This window comes from Mixophyes fleayi, chromosome 5 (assembly GCF_038048845.1).
Source record: "Mixophyes fleayi isolate aMixFle1 chromosome 5, aMixFle1.hap1, whole genome shotgun sequence".
Classification (NCBI taxonomy): domain Eukaryota; kingdom Metazoa; phylum Chordata; class Amphibia; order Anura; family Limnodynastidae; genus Mixophyes; species Mixophyes fleayi.
Window position 1 is genome coordinate 279,335,711 of NC_134406.1, and position 23,713 is coordinate 279,359,423.

At 44.7% G+C, this 23,713-nt stretch overlaps 1 protein-coding gene across 5 annotated transcripts in view; it reads right to left on the minus strand.

Moving 5' to 3' along the window:
* The window catches only part of SMARCD3 (SWI/SNF related BAF chromatin remodeling complex subunit D3), an 88,327-nt gene that overhangs the window by 56,153 nt on the left and 8,461 nt on the right, over nucleotides 1-23,713 (minus strand). The window contains exons 1-6 of one of the 5 annotated variants that reach the window (XM_075214335.1): nucleotides 14,407-15,792; nucleotides 8,216-8,403; nucleotides 8,085-8,127; nucleotides 4,479-4,667; nucleotides 2,668-2,790; nucleotides 706-813 (exon numbers count right to left, since the gene is read on the minus strand). In XM_075214335.1, coding sequence (XP_075070436.1) covers nucleotides 706-813; nucleotides 2,668-2,790; nucleotides 4,479-4,667; nucleotides 8,085-8,127; nucleotides 8,216-8,403; nucleotides 14,407-14,484 — 729 coding nt within the window. In that variant the 5' untranslated portion in view covers nucleotides 14,485-15,792. Of the gene's footprint in view, nucleotides 1-705; nucleotides 814-2,667; nucleotides 2,791-4,478; nucleotides 4,668-8,084; nucleotides 8,128-8,215; nucleotides 8,404-14,406; nucleotides 15,793-23,713 lie in introns of those variants that run through there. The other 4 variants (XM_075214338.1, XM_075214337.1, XM_075214336.1 and 1 more) reach the window with 4 other exon arrangements.

The window sequence follows — 23,713 nt, forward strand, 5'->3', positions numbered from 1 at the left end:
ACTCACAGAGGATCAGACAGGACCCCTCTACAGCACTCACAGAGTATCAGACAGGACCCCTCTACAGCACTCACAGAGGATCAGACAGGACCCCCTCTACAGCACTCACAGAGGATCAGACAGGACCCCTCTACAGCACTCACAGAGGATCAGACAGGACCCCCTCTACAGCACTCACAGAGGATCAGACAGGACCCCTCTACAGCACTCACAGAGGATCAGACAGGACCCCCCTACAGCATCCACAGAGGATCAGACAGGACCCCCCTACAGCACTCACAGAGGATCAGACAGGACCCCCCTACAGCACTCACAGAGGATCAGACAGGACCCCTCTACAGCATCCACAGAGGATCAGACAGGACCCCCCTACAGCACTCACAGAGGATCAGACAGGACCCCTCTATAACATCCACAGAGGAACAGACAGGACCCCTCTACAGCACTCACAGAGGATCAGACAGGACCCCTCTACAGCATCCACAGAGGATCAGACAGGACCCCTCTACAGCATCCACAAAGGAACAGACAGGACCCCTCTACAGCACTCACAGAGGATCAGACAGGACCCCTCTACAGCACTCACAGAGGATCAGACAGGACCCCTCTATAACATTCAAACAGGATCAGACAGGACCCCCCCCCCTTGCACATTCACACCAATCTCGCACATCTCATGACACACGCGTGTCCGGTTACACGCACCATCAGACCCACCTCCACCAGGTGATTGTCAGGTCCATATAAATCTTTATCCAACTCGATGACTAAACTCTTAAAGAAGGATGAGAACTTCCTCTTCATCTTGCTGGGCTAAGAACATATGAATAATAGATTACGATGCATTATACACAGTATGTGATCATAAGATATAGGGCAGTATAATTATGATAGACTGATCAGGTTTTCCAATAGCTTAAATAGTAACTGTGATTCTATCCCCACTCACTGTGAGCTGTCGGTATCAAGCAATTGGTCAGAGATGCAGCATTTACCTCAGAATTACTGTCAGAGTGGGATCATTATCGGGCAAATAACGTGGTCAGTAGGTGACCGATCTCCACCCCGAGGACCGCTCATTGCCCCCCAGAGGACCACTTTCTGCCCCCAAGAGGACCACTCTCTGCCCCCCAGAGGACCGCTCTCAGCCCCCTGAGGACCACTCTGTGCCCCCCAGAGAACCGCTCTCGGCCCCCTGAGGACCGCTCTCGGCCCCCCAGAGGACCGCTCTCTGCCCCCCAGAGGACCACTCTCTGCCACCCAGAGGACCGCTCTCTGCCACCCAGAGGACCGCTCTCAGCCCCCTGAGGACCACTCTCTGCCCCCCAGAGGACCGCTCTCGGCCCCCTGAGGACCGCTCTCGGCCCACTGAGGACCGCTCTCGGCCCCCCAGAGGACCGCTCTCTGCCCCCTGAGGACCGCTCTCTGCCCCCTAGAGGACCACTCTCTGCCCCCCAGAGGACCGCTCTCAGCCCCCTGAGGACCACTCTCTGCCCCCCAGATGACCGCTCTCTGCCCCCCAGAGGACCGCTCTAGGCCCCCTAAGGACCGCTCCCTGCCCCCCAGAGGACCGCTCCCTGCCCCCCAGAGGACCACTCTCTGCCCCCCAGAGGACCGCTCTCGACCCCCCGAGGACCGCTCTCGACCCCCCGAGGACCGCTCCTGCCCCCCGAGGACCGCTCCTGCCCCCCGAGGACCGATCCCTGCCCCCCAGAGGACCACTCTCTGCCCCCCAGAGGACCACTCCCTGCCCCCCAGAGGACCACTCTCCGCCCCCTGAGGACACCTCCCTGCCCCCCAGAGGACCGCTCTCTGCCCCCCAGAGGACCGCTCTCTGCCCCCCAGAGGACCGCTCTCTGCCCCCTAAGGACCGCTCCCTGCACCTAATGATTGGTATCTGAATCCGTTTTCACCAAGGGACTGCAGTGGAGTCAAAAAACATCTGGACAGACTGCCCCGAATCGCCAAATTTCACACCAAGAGGTAGATTTACTAAACCTTCTAAAAAGGAAAACTGGAGAGGCTGCCACAGCAGCCTATTAGCTGTCATTTATCTAGTACGTTTCAGACAATGCAACGGTGGTCCTGGCAGTCGACTCCAAGTCTGACCAGAATGATTAGTCCGCGTGCAGGTCCCAGAACGGTGATTATAACCTACAGTCACCCGATGTCTGACAGGACCTGATGGAGAAAATATCTACAGCTTCCGACTCTGCTCAGTTCCTGCCGTGCAGCGATTAGCGCCAAGTGAAGGACCCAGAGACAAATCTAATTCAGATCTGCAGCCGCCACGGGCTGAGAACCACGTGGGTTCTTGTGATTGAGGGTCCCAGGACAACAATAATACAAACAACACTGCAATGGAAGGACAGGATCAACGTAGAATAAAGTTCTTCTATATTTTTCCCTTTTTATTGTTATAATAAATGTCCACAGAGCTGCAGACGATATTACTGTAGATTTCCTTTGACATTTCCAGTATCTTGTGCCTACTGGAGGAAACCGGTGGGAGACTGTTATATCACTAATAAACTAAGAGTATTTCCATTCGCTCAGAGACTGCACAAGAGAATGGACGAGACAGACTGCTAGGAGACACCAGTGCTAGGAGTATATTATCACATCAAGCAACGAGTACTACATTCACTAATAAATGGAGTTACTAACATCATCCAATAGCTTCCCTTCCACACGTAACTCCCATGATGCAATGCTTCCATCTGAATCTTCAGCATCCGGCTTTGCAGGATTAAATGTGTTAGAGATGTAAAGCCGCAACTTTCGCTTTTGCTGCAACAGAAAAACCAAAAACAAACGAGTAAATATCACATGATGCATTAGGCGTTTGGATTATAGGCTCCATATTTAAAATGTACTCTCTGTATTATATAGGTACCGGCACCTGTTCCATACATGAAATGGACACACCGCCCTACAGGATTTACCTCAGTCCTCTGTGATTTACTGGAGATAATCCTCTGCCCCACATGATTTTCCTAAAATACCCCTGAGATTTACCCCAAATACTCCTGTAACCCCCTGATTACCTCAGAAATACCTTTTACCCCTGTGATTTAAATCACATCATTGTCTGTTCTCTATGATTTACCTCAGATAAACCTTTTACCTCTGTTATTTATCTGATATTAGTCTGTGATTTACCTTATATAATTGTCTAACCTCTGTGAATAACCTCAGATAATGCTCTGCGTTATTTATTTCAGATAATCCTGTACATTCTGGTAATTACCTCAGATAATGCTCTGCCCCGTCTGATTTACCCCAGATAAATATTTTACCTGTGATTTACCTCATAAACTACTCTGTGCCCTGTGATTTACCCCAGATAATCCTCTGTCGTTATTTATCTCAGATAATCCTCTGCGTTCTCCGATTTACCCCAGACAATCCTCTGCCCTGTGATTTACCCCAGACAATCCTCTGCCCTGTGATTTACCCCAGACAATCCTCTGCCCTGTGATTTACCCCAGATAATCCTCTGCCCTGTGATTTACCCCAGATAATCCTCTGCCCTGTGATTTACCCCAGACAATCCTCTGCCCTGTGATTTACCCCAGACAATCCTCTGCCCTGTGATTTACCCCAGACAATCCTCTGCCCTGTGATTTACCCCAGACAATCCTCTGCCCTGTGATTTACCCCAGATAATCCTCTGCCCTGTGATTTACCCCAGACAATCCTCTGCCCTGTGATTTACCCCAGACAATCCTCTGCCCTGTGATTTACCCCAGATAATCCTCTGCCCTGTGATTTACCCCAGACAATCCTCTGCCCTGTGATTTACCCCAGACAATCCTCTGCCCTGTGATTTACCCCAGACAATCCTCTGCCCTGTGATTTACCTTATATAATCGTCTAACCTGTGATTTACCCCAGATAATCCTCTGCCCTGTGATTTACCCCAGATAATCCTCTGCCCTGTGATTTACCCCAGATAATCCTCTGCCCTGTGATTTACCTTATATAATCGTCTAACCTGTGATTTACCCCAGATAATCCTCTGCCCTGTGATTTACCCCAGATAATCCTCTGCCCTGTGATTTACCCCAGATAATCCTCTGCCCTGTGATTTACCCCAGACAATCCTCTGCCCTGTGATTTACCCCAGACAATCCTCTGCCCTGTGATTTACCCCAGATAATCCTCTGCCCTGTGATTTACCCCAGATAATCCTCTGCCCTGTGATTTACCCCAGATAATCCTCTGCCCTGTGATTTACCTTATATAATCCTCTGCCCTGTGATTTACCTTATATAATCGTCTAACCTGTGATTTACCTCAGATAATCCTCTACCCTCTGTAATTTATTCCAGATAATCCTTTTACCATTGTGCCCTCTGTACCTCAGATAATCCTTTGTTATATACTCTAATATATTCCTCTCATGTTTGTGATTTACCCCAATGTAATTTCCTCTTAATCTACCTTAAAATAATCCTCTGCCCCCTGTGATCTACCTCTGATAATCCTCTGCACTCTGTGTTCTGCCTCCGAAAATTCTCTACTCTCAGAGGTCCTCTGACCTTTATAGGTCTCTTCAAGGCTTCTTGGATATCAACACGTTTCCTCATTATGGTTTGGTCCAATTTTCTTTCAAATGCCAAAAGGTCCATATAAGCCTGAGACTCTGGAACCAACTCTCGGATCTAACAGAGAAGAAGACTCAGACAATGACCGTATGTTACATCAGACATGGACCTGTTCATCAACACAACCAGGATAAATGTACAACTACAGATGCTCCAAAATCTGCTCGTTTATCGATGTACATCATTTTATTAACTAATTGTTCGAGATACTAATAAAAATCAAAAACCTACCTACTCCCTCAACAAGAACTCACCATATCCCATAAGATGGGGCTTGTGGGCAGATTTCCAAGTCTCTAAACACAATCCAGCAGTAAATATCAGAGTTCAATACCAAATAACAATAGAAATGTATTTCTGATGTTTGATGAGGTTGATGTGTTCTATTGTCAATGCTTCCAAACTAACACAAACACCATAGTGCTAAATACGTTGTAATTAAACGTTGGATAAACCAGGTTGGATTTGACAAGAGCTAAGCTCAGGTCAGTGCGCTGGATACAATTATATCTGTTGTTGTATCTAATGATAATATCAGGTCTGCCTGGGCAATAGGTGGAGGTCAGAAGTCACTTCCATAAAATTATAATGTTTATCTTTATTTTTCCCCTGTATAAATCATTTTTTTTAATATTTAGTCAGTCTTCTGGCCACAAGTCGAATTGACTTCTATTGGAGAGATATATGGTTATATACTGACATATACACCGATCGGCCACAGCATTAAAGCCACCTGCCTAATATTGTGCAGGTCTCCCTCATGCCACCAAAACAGCACTGAAGGTGCCCTGTGGTATTTGGTACCAGGACGGTAGATCCTGTAAGTCCTGGAAGTTGTGAGGTGGGTCCTCTGTGGCTCGGACTTGTTTCTCCAGCAGATCCCACAGATGCTCCATCGGATGAGATCTGGGGAATTTGGAGGCCAAGTCAACACCTTGAACTCATGGTCCTCAAACCATTCCTGAACAAGTCCTGCAGTGTGGAGGGCGTATTATCCTGCTGTAAGAGGCCACTGCCATCAGGGAATACCGCTGCCATGAAGGGGTGTACTTGGTCTGCAGCAATGTTCAGGTAGGTGGTACGTGTCATAGTAACATCCACATGAATGCCAGGACCCAGGTTTCCCAGCAGAACATTGCCCAGAGCATCACACTGCCTCCGCCGGCTGCCATCTCTTCCCCAGGTAAATGATACACACGCACCTGACGTCATTCATCAGACCAGGCCACCTACTTCCATTAGTCCATGATCCAGTCTGGCGCTCACGAGCCCATTGTAGGCACTTTCACCGGTGGACAGGGGTCAGCAGGGGCTCTCTGACAGGTCGGCAGCCCCATACACAGCCCCATACGCTGCGATGCTCTGTGTGATCTGACACCTTTCTACCATAACCAGTATTAACTTTTTTATCAATTTGTGCTACAGTAGCTCCTCTGTGGGATTGGACCAGACGGGCTAGTCTTCCTCCCCACACACACCAATGAGCCTTGGGCACCCATGACCCTGTCACCGGTTCATCGCTTGTCCTTCCTTGGACCACTTTTGGTAGGTACTAACCACTGCATGCTGGGAACACCCCACAAGAGCTGCCAATATGGAGATGTTCTGACCCAGACGTCTAAACATCACAATTTGGCCCTTGTCAAACAAAGTCTCTCAGATCCTTACGTTGCCCATTTTTCCTGCTTCCAACATATCAACTTCAAGAACTGACTGGTTACTTGCTGCTTAATATATCCCACCCCCTTGACAGGTGCCAGTGTAACCAGATAATCAATGTTATTCACTTCCCTTGTCAGCGGTTTTAACTTTGTGGCTGATCGGTGTATAGTTATATTGCTGGTCCTGCATACTACCAATGCATTATCGTAACTTCTAGCAATCCCACCAACCTGGACAGAACAGCGATAATACAAACTATGGAGCTCTCCATTGGTGGATCAGGGGTCTGCTAGGAGACCTGAATTGCACAATGCAATGTGGTGTTTGTGTTAGTTGTTGGAGATGTTCTGCAGCTTTGCACATAAATATACTACGGGGGCACATGATAACACTACGGGGGTACATGATAATACTACGGGGGCACATGATAACACTACGGAGGCACATGATAACACTACGGAGGCACATGATAACACTACGGAGGCACATGATAACACTACAGAGGCACATGATAACACTACGGGGGCACATGATAACACTACGGGGGCACATGATAACACTATGGGGGCCACATGATAACACTACGGGGGCACATGATAACACTACAGAGGCACATGATAACACTACGGGGGCACATGATAACGCTACGGGGGCGCATGATAACACTACGGGGGCCACATGATAACACTACGGGGGCACATGATAACACTACGGAGGCCCATGATAACACTACGGGGGCACATGATAATACTACGGAGGCACATGATAACACTACGGGGGCACATGATAACACTACGGGGGCACATGATAACACTACGGGGGCCACATGATAACACTACGGAGGCGCATGATAACGCTACGGGGGCGCATGATAACACTACGGGGGCCACATGATAACACTACGGAGGCACATGATAACACTACGGGGGCACATGATAATACTACGGAGGCACATGATAACACTACGGGGGCACATGATAACACTACGGGGGCACATGATAACACTACGGGGGCACATGATAACACTACGGAGGCACATGATAACACTACGGAGGCACATGATAACACTACGGGGGCACATGATAACACTACGGGGGCACATGATAACACTACGGGGGCACATGATAACACTACGGAGGCACATGATAACACTACGGAGGCACATGATAACACTACGGGGGCACATGATAACACTACGGGGGCACATGATAACACTACGGGGGCACATGATAACACTACGGAGGCACATGATAACGCTACGGGGGCGCATGATAACACTACGGGGGCCACATGATAACACTACGGGGGCCACATGATAACACTACGGGGGCACATGATAACACTACGGGGGCCACATGATAACACTACGGAGGCACATGATAACGCTACGGGGGCGCATGATAACACTACGGGGGCCACATGATAACACTACGGAGGCACATGATAACACTACGGGGGCACATGATAATACTATGAAGACAGATAGGGATTGTTACAAAACTGGGAATCTTTTTGCACAATATTTCTCAAATATAATAAAGTGCTCCAACCAGGATTTCTCTATCTGTGTGGTTTTCACTATGGTTTCCGGCGTGGATCCAATACTTATCTCATCTAGGGGGATAGTCGCTGGAGGATTAACCTCTTTGCGTATCAGTGTATCAAAATATGCCCAAGATCTGACATTATGGTCACATATATTCCTATAAGCACTATTTAAAAAAAAATGACACCTAGGAGACGAGAAAAGGGGCATAAAGGTAATAATTTGGAAGTATTTTGTGAGCTCCAGTATTGAAAGAAGTTACTCACCCGCTGTGGAAGAATCTTGTCCGCCATTTTCCTTCTCTTTGCGCTAAATATTGAGAAGAGAAAGGTCCACTGATTAATATGCAGGTGCACCTGGTCTCTGTACTTGGTACTCGCTAGCTTTATCTCCTCACCTACGGCTCCGTCCTTGTGAGGCCGTTTGCTGCTGGACCTGTGGTGGAGCCGAGCGTTTCCTGGTTGGTTCCATTACGGTTGGCGGGATTCCTGGACGGACAGACGGGCTACCACCAAATGGGGGTCCTGGAGGGCCCATAGGAGCACCTTGATGAGGCATGCGGGCCCCAGAGGGCATGCCAGGGCGCTGAGGTGACAAAGATGATATTGTTATAATTCATACGATACAAGCCTAAAACTACACAACACTGACATAGCTCAAAGTATACGACTTCCAGTAATCAGTATAGTAAGAGGGCGAAGAAATCACACACAGATAAATGAGAGGAGATCACACAGAGTAGTAGGAAGCAGCATGGAGGCTCAGTGGTTAGCATTGCTGCCTCACAGTACTGGGGTCATTGGTACAACTATGACCAGGGCCCTATCTGTGTGGCATCTGTGTGTTCTCTCTGTCTGGGTTTCCTCACACGTTTAAAAAACATACTTGCCAACGTTTTGCTCTTCGTCTCCTGGAGATCCCGGTGAGGAGATGAAGTGTGAGGAACGCAGCGGCAAATTGCGACATTCTGTCACCACATCACTCAGCAACACAATGACACAACCGCATCAGCGATTCATGTCATGGAGCCCCCATCTTACCCACTTCACTGAGAAGTGGCCAGGTTACGGGAGGATGGCCTAGTCTCTGAAGTGTGGGAGACCTACCCAGAATTCAGGAGTTCTCCGTACATTCAGAGAGTGGGCAAGTATGTGATGGGTTAACTGGCTTGACAAATTGGACCCTATTCAGTATGTATGTGGTATATAACTTATACTGTAAGCCCCACTGGTACATGATAGATGTGAATGATAAGTAGTCTCTGTACATCAATACATAAGATGAATGGAGCGATATAAATAATACACACAAAACTTCAATGCAGCAACGGTATTCAGTACACGGTTACAAACGCACACACCCCACATGATTCCCAAATGGAAATGAAAAACTAGGCCAGACCCATCTACCCGCCCAAAACCACAAACCACGCCATGTTCCACCAATGCTCCACCCACTTCCTGCACGACCACGCCCCTTTTTACATCTGAAAAATGTCCCTGTATTTGAAAATCAGGATTATTGGGAAGTATCCAAAAGCATGTTTGCTTGTACTTCAGCTTCTACATATGTGGAGAGAGGAGGAATCAATGTGGTGCAGTCTGAGGTACTTCATTCCATTACAAAAGGCACAAAATTGTACCTTTTTGTGTAAAAGAAAATAGATTTATCATACTCCTCAGAATATCTTAATATATGAATATATAATACAGGATCACATGTAACAGGTGAGATAGGATATCACTCCCATACAATATGTCACTATATAACTATATACAGAACAATACAGGATCACAGGTAACAGGTGAGATAGGATATCACTCCCATAGAATATGTCACTATATAACTATATACAGAACAATATAGGGTCACAGGTAACAGGTGAGATAGGATATCACTCCCATACAATATGTCACTATATAACTATATACAGAACAATACAGGATCACATGTAACAGGTGAGATAGGATATCACTCCCATACAATATGTCACTATATAACTATATACAGAACAATATAGGGTCACAGGTAACAGGTGAGATAGGATATCACTCCCATACAATATGTCACTATATAACTATATACAGAACAATACAGGATCACATGTAACAGGTGAGATAGGATATCACTCCCATACAATATGTCACTATGTAACTATATACAGAACAATACAGGATCACAGGTAACAGGTGAGATAGGATATCACTCCCATACAATATGTCACTATATAACTATATACAGAACAATACAGGATCACATGTAACAGGTGAGATAGGATATCACTCCCATACAATATGTCACTATATAACTATATACAGAACAATACAGGATCACAGGTAACAGGTGAGATAGGATATCACTCATAGAATATGTCACTATATAACTATACACAGAACAATACAGGATCACAGGTAACAGGTGAGATAGGATATCACTCCCATACAATATGTCACTATATAACTATATACAGTACAATACAGGGTCTCAGGTAACAGGTGAGATAGGATATCACTCCCATACAATATGTCACTATATAACTATATATAGAACAATACAGGATCACAGGTAACAGGTGAGATAGGATATCACTCCCATACAATATGTCACTATATAACTATATACAGAACAATACAGGATCACATGTAACAGGTGAGATAGGATATCACTCCCATACAATATGTCACTATATAAATATATACAGAACAATAGAGGATCACAGGTAACAGGTGAGATAGGATATCACTCATAGAATATGTCACTATATAACTATACACAGAACAATACAGGATCACAGGTAACAGGTGAGATAGGATATCACTCCCATACAATATGTCACTATATAACTATATACAGAACAATATAGGGTCACAGGTAACAGGTGAGATAGGATATCACTCCCATAGAATATGTCACTATATAACTATACACAGAACAATACAGGGTAACAGGTAACAGGTGAGATAGGATATCACTCCCATACAATATGTCACTATATAACTATACACAGAACAATACAGGGTCACAGGTAACAGGTGAGATAGGATATCACTCCCATACAATATGTCACTATATAACTATATACAGAACAATACAGGGTCTCAGGTAACAGGTGAGATAGGATATCACTCCCATACAATATGTCACTATATAACTATATACAGAACAATACAGGATCACAGGTAACAGGTGAGATAGGATATCACTCCCATACAATATGTCACTATATAACTATATACAGAACAATACAGGATCACAGGTAACAGGTGAGATAGGATATCACTCCCATACAATATGTCACTATATAACTATATACAGAACAATACAGGATCACGGGTAACAGGTGAGATAGGATATCACTCCCATACAATATGTCACTATGTAACTATATACAGAACAATACAGGCTCACAGGTAACAGGTGAGATAGGATATCACTCATAGAATATGTCACTATATAACTATACACAGAACAATACAGGATCACAGGTAACAGGTGAGATAGGATATCACTCCCATACAATATGTCACTATATAACTATATACAGAACAATACAGGGTCTCAGGTAACAGGTGAGATAGGATATCACTCCCATACAATATGTCACTATATAACTATATACAGAACAATACAGGATCACAGGTAACAGGTGAGATAGGATATCACTCCCATACAATATGTCACTATGTAACTATATACAGAACAATACAGGGTCACAGGTAACAGGTGAGATAGGATATCACTCCCATACAATATGTCACTATATACAGAACAATACAGGATCACAGGTAACAGGTGAGATAGGATATCACTCCCATACAATATGTCACTATATAACTATATACAGAACAATACAGGGTCACAGGTAACAGGTGAGATAGGATATCACTCCCATATAATATGTCACTATATAACTATATACAGAACAATACAGGGTCACAGGTAACAGGTGAGATAGGATATCACTCCCATACAATATGTCACTATATAACTATATACAGAACAATACAGGGTCACAGGTAACAGGTGAGATAAGATATCACTCCCATACAATATGTCACTATGTAACTATATACAGAACAATACAGGCTCACAGGTAACAGGTGAGATAGGATATCACTCCCATACAATATGTCACTATATAACTATATACAGAACAATACTGGGTCACAGGTAACAGGTGAGATAGGATATCACTCCCATACAATATGTCACTATATAACTATATGCAGAACAATACAGGATCACAGGTAACAGGTGAGATAGGATATCACTCCCATACAATATGTCACTATGTAACTATATACAGAACAATACAGGGTCACAGGTAACAGGTGAGATAGGATATCACTCCCATACAATATGTCACTATATACAGAACAATACAGGATCACAGGTAACAGGTGAGATAGGATATCACTCCCATACAATATGTCACTATATAACTATATACAGAACAATACAGGATCACAGGTAACAGGTGAGATAGGATATCACTCCCATACAATATGTCACTATATAACTATATACAGAACAATACAGGGTCACAGGTAACAGGTGAGATAGGATATCACTCCCATACAATATGTCACTATATAACTATATACAGAACAATACAGGGTCACAGGTAACAGGTGAGATAGGATATCACTCCCATACAATATGTTACTATATAACTATACACAGAACAATACAGGATCACAGGTAACAGGTGAGATAGGATATCACTCCCATACAATATGTTACTAAATAACTATATACAGAACAATACAGGGTCACAGGTAACAGGTGAGATAGGATATCACTCATAGAATATGTCACTATATAACTATATACAGAACAATACAGGATCACAGGTAACAGGTGAGATATGATATCACTCATAGAATATGTCACTATATAACTATACACAGAACAATACAGGGTCACAGGTAACAGGTGAGATAGGATATCACTCCCATACAATATGTTACTATATAACTATACACAGAACAATACAGGATCACAGGTAACAGGTGAGATAGGATATCACTCCCATACAATATGTTACTAAATAACTATATACAGAACAATACAGGGTCACAGGTAACAGGTGAGATAGGATATCACTCCCATACAATATGTTACTATATAACTATACACAGAACAATACAGGATCACAGGTAACAGGTGAGATAGGATATCACTCATACAATATGTCACTATATAACTATACACAGAACAATACAGGATCACAGGTAACAGGTGAGATATGATATCACTCATACAATATGTCACTATATAACTATATACAGAACAATACAGGGTCACAGGTAACAGGTGAGATAGGATAACACTCCCATACAATATGTCACTATGTAACTATATACAGAACAATACAGGATCACAGGTAACAGGTGAGATAGGATATCACTCCCATACAATATGTCACTATGTAACTATATACAGAACAATACAGGATCACAGGTAACAGGTGAGATAGGATATCACTCCCATACAATATGTCACTATATAACTATATATAGAACAATACAGGATCACAGGTAACAGGTGAGATAGGATATCACTCCCATACAATATGTCACTATGTAACTATATACAGAACAATACAGGATCACAGGTAACAGGTGAGATAGGATATCACTCCCATACAATATGTCACTATATAACTATATATAGAACAATACAGGATCACAGGTAACAGGTGAGATAGGATATCACTCCCATACAATATGTCACTATGTAACTATATACAGAACAATACAGGGTCTCAGGTAACAGGTGAGATAGGATATCACTCCCATACAATATGTCACTATATAACTATATACAGAACAATACAGGGTCACAGGTAACAGGTGAGATAGGATATCACTCCCATACAATATGTCACTATATAACTATATACAGAACAATACAGGGTCACAGGTAACAGGTGAGATAGGATATCACTCCCATACAATATGTCACTATATAACTATATACAGAACAATACAGGATCACAGGTAACAGGTGAGATAGGATATCACTCCCATACAATATGTCACTATATAACTATATATAGAACAATACAGGATCACAGGTAACAGGTGAGATAGGATATCACTCCCATACAATATGTCACTATGTAACTATATACAGAACAATACAGGGTCTCAGGTAACAGGTGAGATAGGATATCACTCCCATACAATATGTCACTATATAACTATATACAGAACAATACAGGGTCACAGGTAACAGGTGAGATAGGATATCACTCCCATACAATATGTCACTATATAACTATATACAGAACAATACAGGGTCACAGGTAACAGGTGAGATAGGATATCACTCCCATACAATATGTCACTATATAACTATATACAGAACAATACAGGATCACAGGTAACAGGTGAGATAGGATATCACTCATACAATATGTCACTATATAACTATATACAGAACAATACAGGATCACAGGTAACAGGTGAGATAGGATATAACCCCCACGGGACGGTGGGCGCGTGTTACATACAGTGTAGGATGTTTGTTTTTACATATCCCCTAAAGTCGACCCCCTCTGTAATATAATTGCCCCACACTCACCACTCCATGTACCAGGAACTCAAACAGTTTGCTCTTAGTTGCTCTGCGAGCTCCTCCAGCGCCTTCATCAGCTGCCATAGGTAGAAATACTCTCTGCCACCCGCCTGCCGAGTATTTAGTACACTTATATGATCTATATCCCACAATTATATATGTTCTGTGTCTATGAGGAGTAACTTCCCCCTAATTACTGTCTTTCTCCATTCCCAGCTATACAGTGTCACAGTATAATACTGCAGAGTATTGTCTAGGATGTCAGACTTAGTAATGATTCCTGACAATCAGTGCAGTCTGTCCTCCCTCCGTAGTATCAGTCTGGGAGTACTGCTAGTACCCCCTCCGTAGTATCAGTCTGGGAGTACTGCTAGTACCCCCTCCGTAGTATCAGTCTGGGAGTACTGCTAGTACCCCCTCCGTAGTATCAGCCTGGGAGTACTGCTAGTACCCCCTCCGTAGTATCAGTCTGGGAGTACTGCTAGTACCCCCTCCGTAGTATCAGTCTGGGAGTACTGCTAGTACCCCCTCCGTAGTATCAGTCTGGGAGTACTGCTAGTACCCCCTCCGTAGTATCAGCCCAGGAATACTGCTAGTACCCCCCCCCCCTGTAGTATCAGCTCGGTAATACTGCTAATACCCCCTCAGTAGTATCAGGCCAGGAATACTGCTAGTACCCCCTCACGAGTATCAGCCCAGGAATACTGCTAGTACCCCCTCCGTAGTATCAGCCCAGGAATACTGCTTGTACCCCCTCACGAGTATCAGCCCAGGAATACTGCTAGTACCTCCTCTGTAGTAACAGCCCAGGAATACTGCTAGTACCCCCTCTGTAGTATCAGCCCAGGAATACTGCTAGTACCCCCTCACGAATATCAGCCCGGGAATACTACTTGTACCTCCTCTGTAGTATCAGCCTGGGAATACTGCTAGTACCCCCTCCGTAGTATCAGCCCAGGAATACTGCTAGTACCCCCTCTGTAGTATCAGCCTGGAAATACTGCTAGTACCCCCTCTGTAGTATCAGCCCAGGAATACTGCTAGCACCCCCCCCCCCTCCAGAGTAATAGACCAGGAGTACTCGCAGTATCCCCCTCCGTAGTATGAGCACACTCCCCAGTAATACTCTCAGGTACCACTACTCACTGCTGAGAACTGGCAGTAAGAAAGTTTAGCTGTAGTCTCTGTGTCTCTCTCACACTCCCCCGCTCTTATCTCACCAGCCCTCTCTGCCTTTCACCCACTGTCCCTCTCAGGGGTCTGTCTCTCCGTCTGTCTCCCTCGGCTCCGTGTACCCCAGTATTAGGAGTTTTGCAGTCTCTGGTCTGATCCTGCTGGGCTCTAGGCTGAGCGGGGGTCCCCCAGGGCTGTGCTGAGGGCCCACTCTCCACCCTCCAGCTGCCGAATTCCTTCCACTGATAAGCCAGGAATAGCAGCAGCCGGCAGACCCTGCTAGAGGCTCTCGTTCTCCCCAGCTGTCTCAGTCTGTCTCTCTGCGGCCTGGGAATGTCTGTCTATTTGTGCAGCTGTCCCTGTTCATCTACACTGTCTAGAAATTATCTGTCTCTCCATTATTATCTTTTATTTATAAAGCACCAACATATTACGTAGCGCTGTACATACAAATTACATACAATGATATTAAACAGAAGGTAAAGCAAAAGGTACACACCAGTGAGGCACTGTCCGTCAGACACGCTACATGCTAGTGAGGCACTGTTCGTCAGACACGCTACATGCTAGTGAGGCACTGTCCGTCAGACACGCTACATGCTAGTGAGGCACTGTCCGTCAGACACGCTACAAGCTAGTGAGGCACTGCCCGCCAGACACGCTACATGCTAGTGAGGCACTGCCCGCCAGACACGCTACATGCTAGTGAGGCACTGTCCGTCAGACACGCTACATGCTAGTGAGGCACACTCCGTCAAACACTTTACATGCAAATGAGGCACTCTCCGTCAGACACGCTACATGCTAGAGAGGCACTCTCTGTCAGACACGCTACATGCTAGAGAGGCACTCTCTGTCAGACACGCTACATGCTAGAGGCACTCTCCATCAGACACGCTACATGCTAGTGAGGCACTGTCCGTCAGACACGCTACATGCTAAAGAGGCACTCTTCATCAGACACGCTACACGCTAAAGAGGCACTCTCTGTCAGACACACTACATGCTAGAGAGGCACTCTCTGTCAGACACACTACATGCTAGAGAGGCACTCTCTGCCAGACACACTACATGCTAGAGAGGCACTCTCTGTCAGACACACTACATGCTAGAGAGGCACTCTCTGTCAGACACGCTACATGCTAGAGAGGCACTCTCTGTCAGACACGCTACATGCTAGAGAGGCACTCTCCGTCAGACTCGCTACATGCTAGAGAGGCACTCTCCATCAGACTCGCTACATGCTAGAGAGGCACTCTCCGTCAGACACGCTACATGCTAAAGAGGCACTCTCCGTCAGACACGCTACATGCTAAAGAGGCACTCTCTGTCAGACTCGCTACATGCTAGAGAGGCACTCTCCGTCAGACACGCTACATGCTAAAGAGGCATTCTCCGTCAGACTCGCTACATGCTAGAGAGGCACTCTCTCCGTCAGACTCGCTACATGCTAGAGAGGCACTCTCTCCGTCAGACACGCTACATGCTAGAGAGGCACTCTCTGTCAGACATGCTACATGCCAGTGAGGCACTCTCTCCGTCAGACACGCTACATGCTAGAGAGGCACTCTCTGTCAGACACGCTACATGCTAGTGAGGCACTTTCCGTCAGACACGCTACATGCTAGAGAGGCACTCTCATTCAGACACGTTACATGCTAGCGAGGCACTCTCATTCAGATATGCCGTAACATAGACTACACGTGTTACTGATTGGTTTCCTATACTAGATGTGACTCATTCTGAATCTTGTTATATATTTAAGGTATGTTTTCGCTACAGTCCTGAATACAGGGCAGGCGCTACCATCAGGTTAATTCAGGCGGTCACTTGGAGCATCAAAATTTCGTTAGTTTAGTTTATTATTTTGCAAGATAAATACTGGCTGTTTTTTCATGTAGAACACAAATACTTGATGGCTTATTTGTACCCTGAAATTTGAAGTTGATCTAGGACATGCCATACCCCAAATATAAATTTGTACCCATATTTCAAACTTACCTCCCCCTCCAATGCAACATGGTTTTGCCCAGGTGCAAAGTTCCTCCTTTTCTATGCTTTACTCTGCTTAATGACTCAGGCCCTTTCCCAGCGCCCCAGCGGCCGGGGGATGTAAATTTAACACCCCCTTCCTCACTGGCTGGCAAATGGGAAAGAGAGGGAATGTTTCATTATTTAAATTATCTTGTGCGTGCACTGCTGGCTACTCCGTCTGATAGGCTGGGAGATTGGCGATGTCACCAACACGTAGGAGCAGCGTTACACAGCGTCTTCATGTCAGTAAATTGTTAAAAAGTAATTGTTCATACTTGTAATAAGTTAACAATTCATTTGTGATTTCCACTCACTGTTCAATGTTATCCCAACTTTCCACCGCAGCTCAGCTAAAAAGTAAATCGGAAAAGAGAACGTTCTGCTCTCCATTACTGACCACTAAATCTACTTACCACAACGTTACAACACTAACCACCGTCCGCCGGCATGTGGTGGCACCGCCGTACGCCGGCATGTGGGGGCACTGCCATCCACCGGCATGTGGGGGCACTGCCATCCACCGGCATGTGGTGGCACCGCCGTACGCCGGCATGTGGGGGCACCGCCGTACGCCAGCAGTGGTAGCACCGCCGTACGCCGGCATGTGGGGGCATCACCAGGTTCCCTCTCAGTCTACCATACAGACATTTCTGCCGTGTGACAGAAGATAGAGAAGCGCTTCCCTGCTAACCAGAGAGCATTATGGGTAGATGACCATTTCAGCTACTTCAGGGGTTTTATTCTGCTCAGTAAATCATTCACAAAAACATCTCAGGAACATTTTATCTGAAACATTTAGGATTGTCTGAAAAAGTTGATTTTCCATAATTTGGAGAAAGTAAAGTATCACAATGGGTGAACCATTCACTTATTGTCATCCAATAGGAAACCTATAGAGACACAGATTTGAACTAAGCCCAAACTTAACCTAAACCTGGTTCCAAAGATGAACCTGAATGAAACCCAACCAACATGCCAGTCCAACTCTATCCCAGCCTGAGCAGCCGAAGATTGGGGCCAAACCGAGGTCTGACCCCAACTAGAAGGGAGCTAACCAAGGTCTGACCCCAACTACAAGGGAGCTAACCGAGGCCTGACCCTAACTACAAGGGAGCTAACTGAGGTCTGACCCCAACTACAAGGGGGCTAACCGAGGCCTGACCCTAACTACAAGGGAGCTAACCGAGGTCTGACCCCAACTATAAGGGAGCTAACCAAGGTCTGACCCCAACTACAAGGGAGCTAACCGAGGCCTGACCCTAACTACAAGGGAGCTAACCAAGGTCTGACCCCAACTACAAGGGACCTAACCGAGGTCTGACCCTAACTACAAGGGAGCTAGCTGAGGTCTGACCCTAACTACAAGGGCGCTAACTGAGGTCTGACCCCAACTATAAGGGAGCTAACCGAGGTCTGACCCTAACTATAAGGAAGCTAACCGAGGTCTGACCCTAACTACAAGGGAGCTAGCTGAGGTCTGACCCTAACTACAAGGGCGCTAACTGAGGTCTGACCCCAACTATAAGGGAGCTAACCGAGGTCTGACCCTAACTATAAGGGAGCTAACCGAGGTCTGACCCTAACTACAAGGGAGCTAACCGAGGTCTGACCCCAACTATAAGGGAGCTAAGCGAGGTCTGACCCCAACTATAAAAGAGCTAACCGAGGTCTGACCCCAACTACAAGGGAGCTAACCGAGGTCTGACCCCAACTATAAGGGAGCTAACCGAGGTCTGACCCTAACTACAAGGGAGCTAACCGAGGTCTGACCCCAACTATAAGGGAGCTAAGCGAGGTCTGACCCCAACTATAAAAGAGCTAACCGAGGTCTGACCCTAACTACAAGGGAGCTAACCGAGGTCTGACCCCAACTATAAGGGAGCTAACCGAGGTCTGACCCTAACTACAAGGGAGCTAACTGAGGTCTGACCCCAACTACAAGGGAGCTAACCGAGGTCTGACCCCAACTATAAGGGAGCTAACCGAGGTCTGACCCCAACTATAAAAGAGCTAACCGAGGTCTGACCCTAACTACAAGGGAGCTAACTGAGGTCTGACCCCAACTACAAGGGAGCTAACCGAGGTCTGACCCTAACTACAAGGGAGCTAACCGAGGTCTGACCCCAACTATAAGGGAGCTAACCGAGGTCTGACCCCAACTACAAGGGAGCTAACCGAGGTCTGACCCCAACTACAAGGGAGCTAACCGAGGTCTGACCCCAACTATAAGGGAGCTAACCGAGGTCTGACCCTAACTACAAGGGAGCTAACCGAGGTCTGACCCCAACTATAAGGGAGCTAACCGAGGTCTGACCCTAACTACAAGGAGCTAACCGAGGTCTGACCACAACTACAAGGGAGCTAACCGAGGTCTGACCACAACTACAAGGGAGCTAACCGAGGTCTGACCACAACTACAAGGGAGCTAACCGAGGTCTGACCCTAACCCTATCATAGAGAGTAAAGAGGACAATGCCACAGATAGTACAAGTAACTCAAACAGAAAATAAAATACACTGTAAAATTCCCCAATATGAATTAATCAATTTTTATTTACCGTATATACTCGTGTATAAGCCGAGTTTTTCAGCATACTTTTGTATGCTGAAAAAGGGCACTCGGCTTATACACGGGTGAACTTACCTGGTGTCCGGTCCGTCGGCTGTCAACCTCTGCATATGCGTTGCAACAACAGGAAGTTCGGCATTTGGAACGCAAACTTGCGTTCCAAATGCCGAACTTCCTGTTGTTGGAACGCATATGCGTTCCACTGCCGGGTAAGTGAAAAATATTACAATGTATACTTAAAAACTAACCGTGGCCTTTTCTTAATCCTTAGAAATGTATAGAGCATGTGAACCTGCACCATCTGTACCCAGCTACCAACAGACCAGACATTTTCCAGTCTATGAAGCTCAGGAGGAAAGTTATTTGAATCAGCTGTTGTTGGATGCCACTCTTGAACCTGTCACTGTCACAGACTCCAGCATTAGCGTCTTCCAGAATCAATATCTGTGCTTCCCGGAAGGACCCACCCAGCCATCTCCCATCTTCTACCAGAACATGGTAACGTTTATTTCCTATCGTGTTAGCTATTAATATGCGCGTAAGAAGTTCTATCACCTCTCAACATAGGTCTGATGATCTCACTCAGTATCTTACTCGGGTTGGTTCGATAGTTCTAGATATGTCAGTACAATGAAGATCTACAGTACCTGCTCTGAAAGGGAAACTGTAAGGCAAGTTCCTGAAAGATATATAGGTTGTCAGGTTTGAAAAGGTTTTCAAATGCAAATAGCAATTTCTGTGTTCAGTAAAAAAAAGTACCATACTTAAAATATGTTCATTTCTTAAGTCAGTTTGATTGACATTGAAATAATAAAACTGTGGGCTGAGTTAGGATAAGACTTTCAAGTTACAAATACAACCCTCCACCCCATTCTCTTTCTTCATTTTTTTCTCTCTCACTCCCTCATTCCTTACACCATCTCTATTTTCTCACCCCCATGCGCTCTCTCTCCCCCTCCCTTTTTACCCCTTTCTTTTTCTGTCCCTCTCTCTCTCTCTCTCTCTCTCATCCTCGCACTCTCTCTCTCTCTCTCTCTCCTTTTTGTTTTGTTTAATTTACAGTGCAATTACATAAAGAAACAAACAATACAGCCACCATGTTCATACATTTATATCCCTACCCCTTATATACCCCTTTATTTAGGTTAGGTTGTACCCAATGATTTTATAATCATTTATGAATGTTCCTTGTCATCTAGCTAAAAATGATTTCATAGATTGAACCTATCATTTTTATTTAGGTTTTTAAATTAGCGCTCTTTTCCACCCTAGGCTTATACTCGAGTCAATAAGTTTTCCCAGTTTTATGTAGTAAAATTAGGTGCCTCGGCTTATATTCGGGTCGACTTATACTCGAGTATATACGGTACATTTTCTGAAAACGCTCCAAAATTTTAATATTTGACCTAATTTTCCTCTGAATTTTAAAAAGTATTTTTATAAGTTTAATAGAGAACAGAATAAAGCCGTTGGTTGCGTCTTATATTGAGTTTTATGCTTAAGATACTTATATACGTTTCCAACATGCAGGCTTGTAGACCACAAAAATAGTTAATGTATCAATGGTTTATTAACATGTCCACTAAGATGTTATAAAAGGACTTCTTTATATCACAGAGGAGATATAATAATTCAGGCTCTTGCCTTATAACGGATTTTGCTGCTAATGTCCAATCTGCACCTTAGGTGACTCCAACATTTTCCACCTGCACTAGTTTCTCAAGTAAATACTTTTCTATTACACCCACGCACATTGTATACTGTTCTGTGGGACACAAAGGGCTTTTAGTTGAGAAAATATATTTTAAATGAATGGGCATTATATGGAAAATACTGGCAAAAATAACAAAAAGGAGCGATTCCTCTCATTCCCAAAATAAACAAAACCCATGACAATATCCCTGTGACCTCTATCATTTACAGCAATACCAAAACTGTGTACTTTAATGGTGGCTATAAAAAGTATTCACACCCTTATTGAAATAGTAGGTGTTTGTGATAGAATGTCTGAAATAAGATAAAATATATATCAGCCCTTTGTCCACCTTTAATGTGACCTTGTAACTAACAGAATTCAAATGAAAAAACAAATAGACAATTTTTAGGAAAAAGAAGTGACATTAAAAACCTACAATACCCTGGTTGCATAATTAACCACACCCCAAAAACTAATACTCTATATGCTTTTATTATAGCAGTGAGACTTTCTCTACACGTCTCTGACGAAGGCCCTTAACGTTGCCGTAAGCCTCCGATGAGTGTTCTCCTGGTCCGGTCATCGACTTTGGAGGGACGTCTTGATCTTGACAATGTCCCCGTTGTGTCACGTTTCCTCCACTTATTGATAATAGTATTCACGGCGTTCCATGGTACATGTAATGCCTTATACACAATGTTATAATCCTCTTCTGATATAAATCAGATCTGTAGATGTTATGGAGGCTCCTGGTGGACCATGGCTGTCAGTAGGACCCAACCAAGAAAGTAAATCCCACAGGAAGAGCTGATCTTTATTGGGTTAATCACTTCAATACAGGCAGCTGATTGCTAAATAACCTTCAACATGATTTTGCATATAATTGGTTAAGTCTGAATACAGTTACATTATGAACGGGTGTGCACACTTATGCAACCAGGGTACTCTAGATTTATTTTTTTTTTTACTTTTTCCTAAAAATGGGTCCGTTTATTTTATCATTTGAATTTTGTGGGTTACAAGGTCACATTGAAGCTGGAACAAGGTCTGAGATGATTTCCCTAATTTCAGGATTTATATCACAAACAGAATTTAAAAACCCATTCACGACTGTGACCAATGCAGTTCGTTTTATTGGTCACAGACATGAAAGTCTAAAAAATAGAATTATAAAAAAACAATCTCTATGGAGCAGTTTGAAACGGTTTCTAGTAATCTTGTTGCACGGAGAAGGCTCGATGTCTGCGGAGGACACAAATAGAATATACTTTGGTTGATTATTTATATCACAAACATCTGCAAAGTCACTAAGGGTATATAGACTTGTTATATACATTGTATGGTCACACACAGTTACGCAGAACTTGCCCCTGAAACTAGTGTCTCGCACTTGTGCTTGGAGAGAGGAATCAGGGCGTGTGGATGACGGCAGAGATGATTATTCTGCACCATAAGCCTGGTGTGATGATGATGATGACGGATCTCATCTCAGATTGTTAAAACTAAAATAAACAGTTTACTGTGCGTGTTGCCCACTACCCTTAACATCAATAACCATCTCCGCTCCTATACATCCTGGGGGACATCGAGGGAGGGGGCCCAGCCCCAAGTTACACAATACCACGGAGCCCTCAGCGTGGGGTCTGAGGATATAACTTCTATGTAGGGTGGGGGAGGAGTGTGTCCCCCACCCAGTACAAAGTACCTCTCCCCTATTATACTAAGAAATAAAACACACATAAAGGGTTACTCCCTACTTCACCTTTATTACAAATCTTCTTCCACTACGTAGATAAAAGGGAAAGAACGTAAAACCCGATTCCTTACACTGTGTCAGCACTG